This window comes from Penaeus monodon, chromosome 19, assembly GCF_015228065.2.
Source record: "Penaeus monodon isolate SGIC_2016 chromosome 19, NSTDA_Pmon_1, whole genome shotgun sequence".
NCBI classification, from domain to species: Eukaryota; Metazoa; Arthropoda; class Malacostraca; order Decapoda; family Penaeidae; genus Penaeus; species Penaeus monodon.
Genome location: NC_051404.1, coordinates 30,585,726 through 30,586,984, shown reverse-complemented (window position 1 = coordinate 30,586,984; position 1,259 = coordinate 30,585,726). Strand labels below are relative to the sequence as shown.

General features: G+C 36.2%; 1 protein-coding gene across 1 annotated transcript in view; it reads right to left on the bottom strand.

Moving 5' to 3' along the window:
* LOC119585169 (zinc finger CCCH domain-containing protein 14-like) overlaps window positions 1-1,259 on the bottom strand; it is a gene marked incomplete in the record, with an annotated part of 14,189 nt that overhangs the window by 10,836 nt on the left and 2,094 nt on the right. The window contains 2 exon segments of the mRNA XM_037933806.1: window positions 99-260; window positions 407-449. Of these exon segments, the coding sequence (XP_037789734.1) occupies window positions 99-260; window positions 407-449 (205 nt within the window).

Genomic DNA, 1,259 nt, shown 5'->3' with positions numbered 1-1,259 from the left:
TGGAAATTCAAGAGACAAATCAAAGGAAAAGGTTGAAGAAATATAAGAATAAAGGTTTCCCCACTTGCAAATTTTCAAGGAATGCTTTATTGACTGACCTTGCAAAAGTGCAGCTGCATTGAGTTTTTGAAGTACGTGGTGAAGCCAGGATGTGAAGCGCTCTGTGTTGTGGCCTAGGAAGAGACTCAGGTCATCGTCCATCTGGTCCTTTGTCTTCTTATTTGCCACCAGCACCATGATGTAGTCTGGTAGTTCCTCATCTGAAGCAAAGCAGAGGTCATATATAAACAGATGCAATATTAAGGAAGAGGTTATAGCATTGTCTTCACTTACTTTCATAAGTATTGTCCTATGTAGTTAAGTCTTTGTATTGCAGTCACTTTTATACTGCAATGGATTTACTTACCAACATATGTACCAAGCTCCACTAGCTTTGCCTTGATTGCAGACTGGAAATAAATAAAAACAAAATAAGGAATTTCAAATATTAAAATGAAAATTTGCCCTAAAAGATATTTAGCATGAAATTAATTTCCTATTCTACTCCGATAACATCTGAGTTGGTTAACCTCTTACTGCTAGGCACGCCTATAGCCATCATGAAAAAACAACTCATCATGACGGACACAGCAATAGGCATGACAACGCACTAGAACAAGTCAAGCAGGATGTTCTGCAACACATAGCGGATTTCCAGGCCCAATGGCTGAATGGAATCAGTGACACCGTGAGATTACTGGTACCGTAATTATAGGGTTATGACTACAGTTTCCCTTCTATTATTTTCTTTACAAAACAAAGATGATATAGACCAACCATAATCCAATAATCTTACGTAGATATTGTTCTTTTCTGGTTAGTATTTGGCACTCTCCACCTTGCTTCACGTAACCTTTATGTATGTCTATAGGGTCAGCCTGGATAATGTAAATGTTTTATCATATTTATCACTTACTGCACAGATGGTTGAGAAAGCTAAATAGTCCTCAGACAAAAGGTACTGTGTTCAAGGAAAGAGAGTACCAAGTATACAAGGAGGCAACTGCACAGGTGGGGTCTTGACAGTTGGTAATATATATTTATATACTGACACTAAAATATCTTCCTTAGAGAGAAGAAACATCCAAAGTTTTGTGGTATTAATGACTTCTGTCTTCATCTGATTCCACATAAATATCTGAATTTCAACAAAACTATCCTATATGTTTAAATAGTTATTCCTCAAATGTAAAATACAAATAATAAACAGTAATTACATA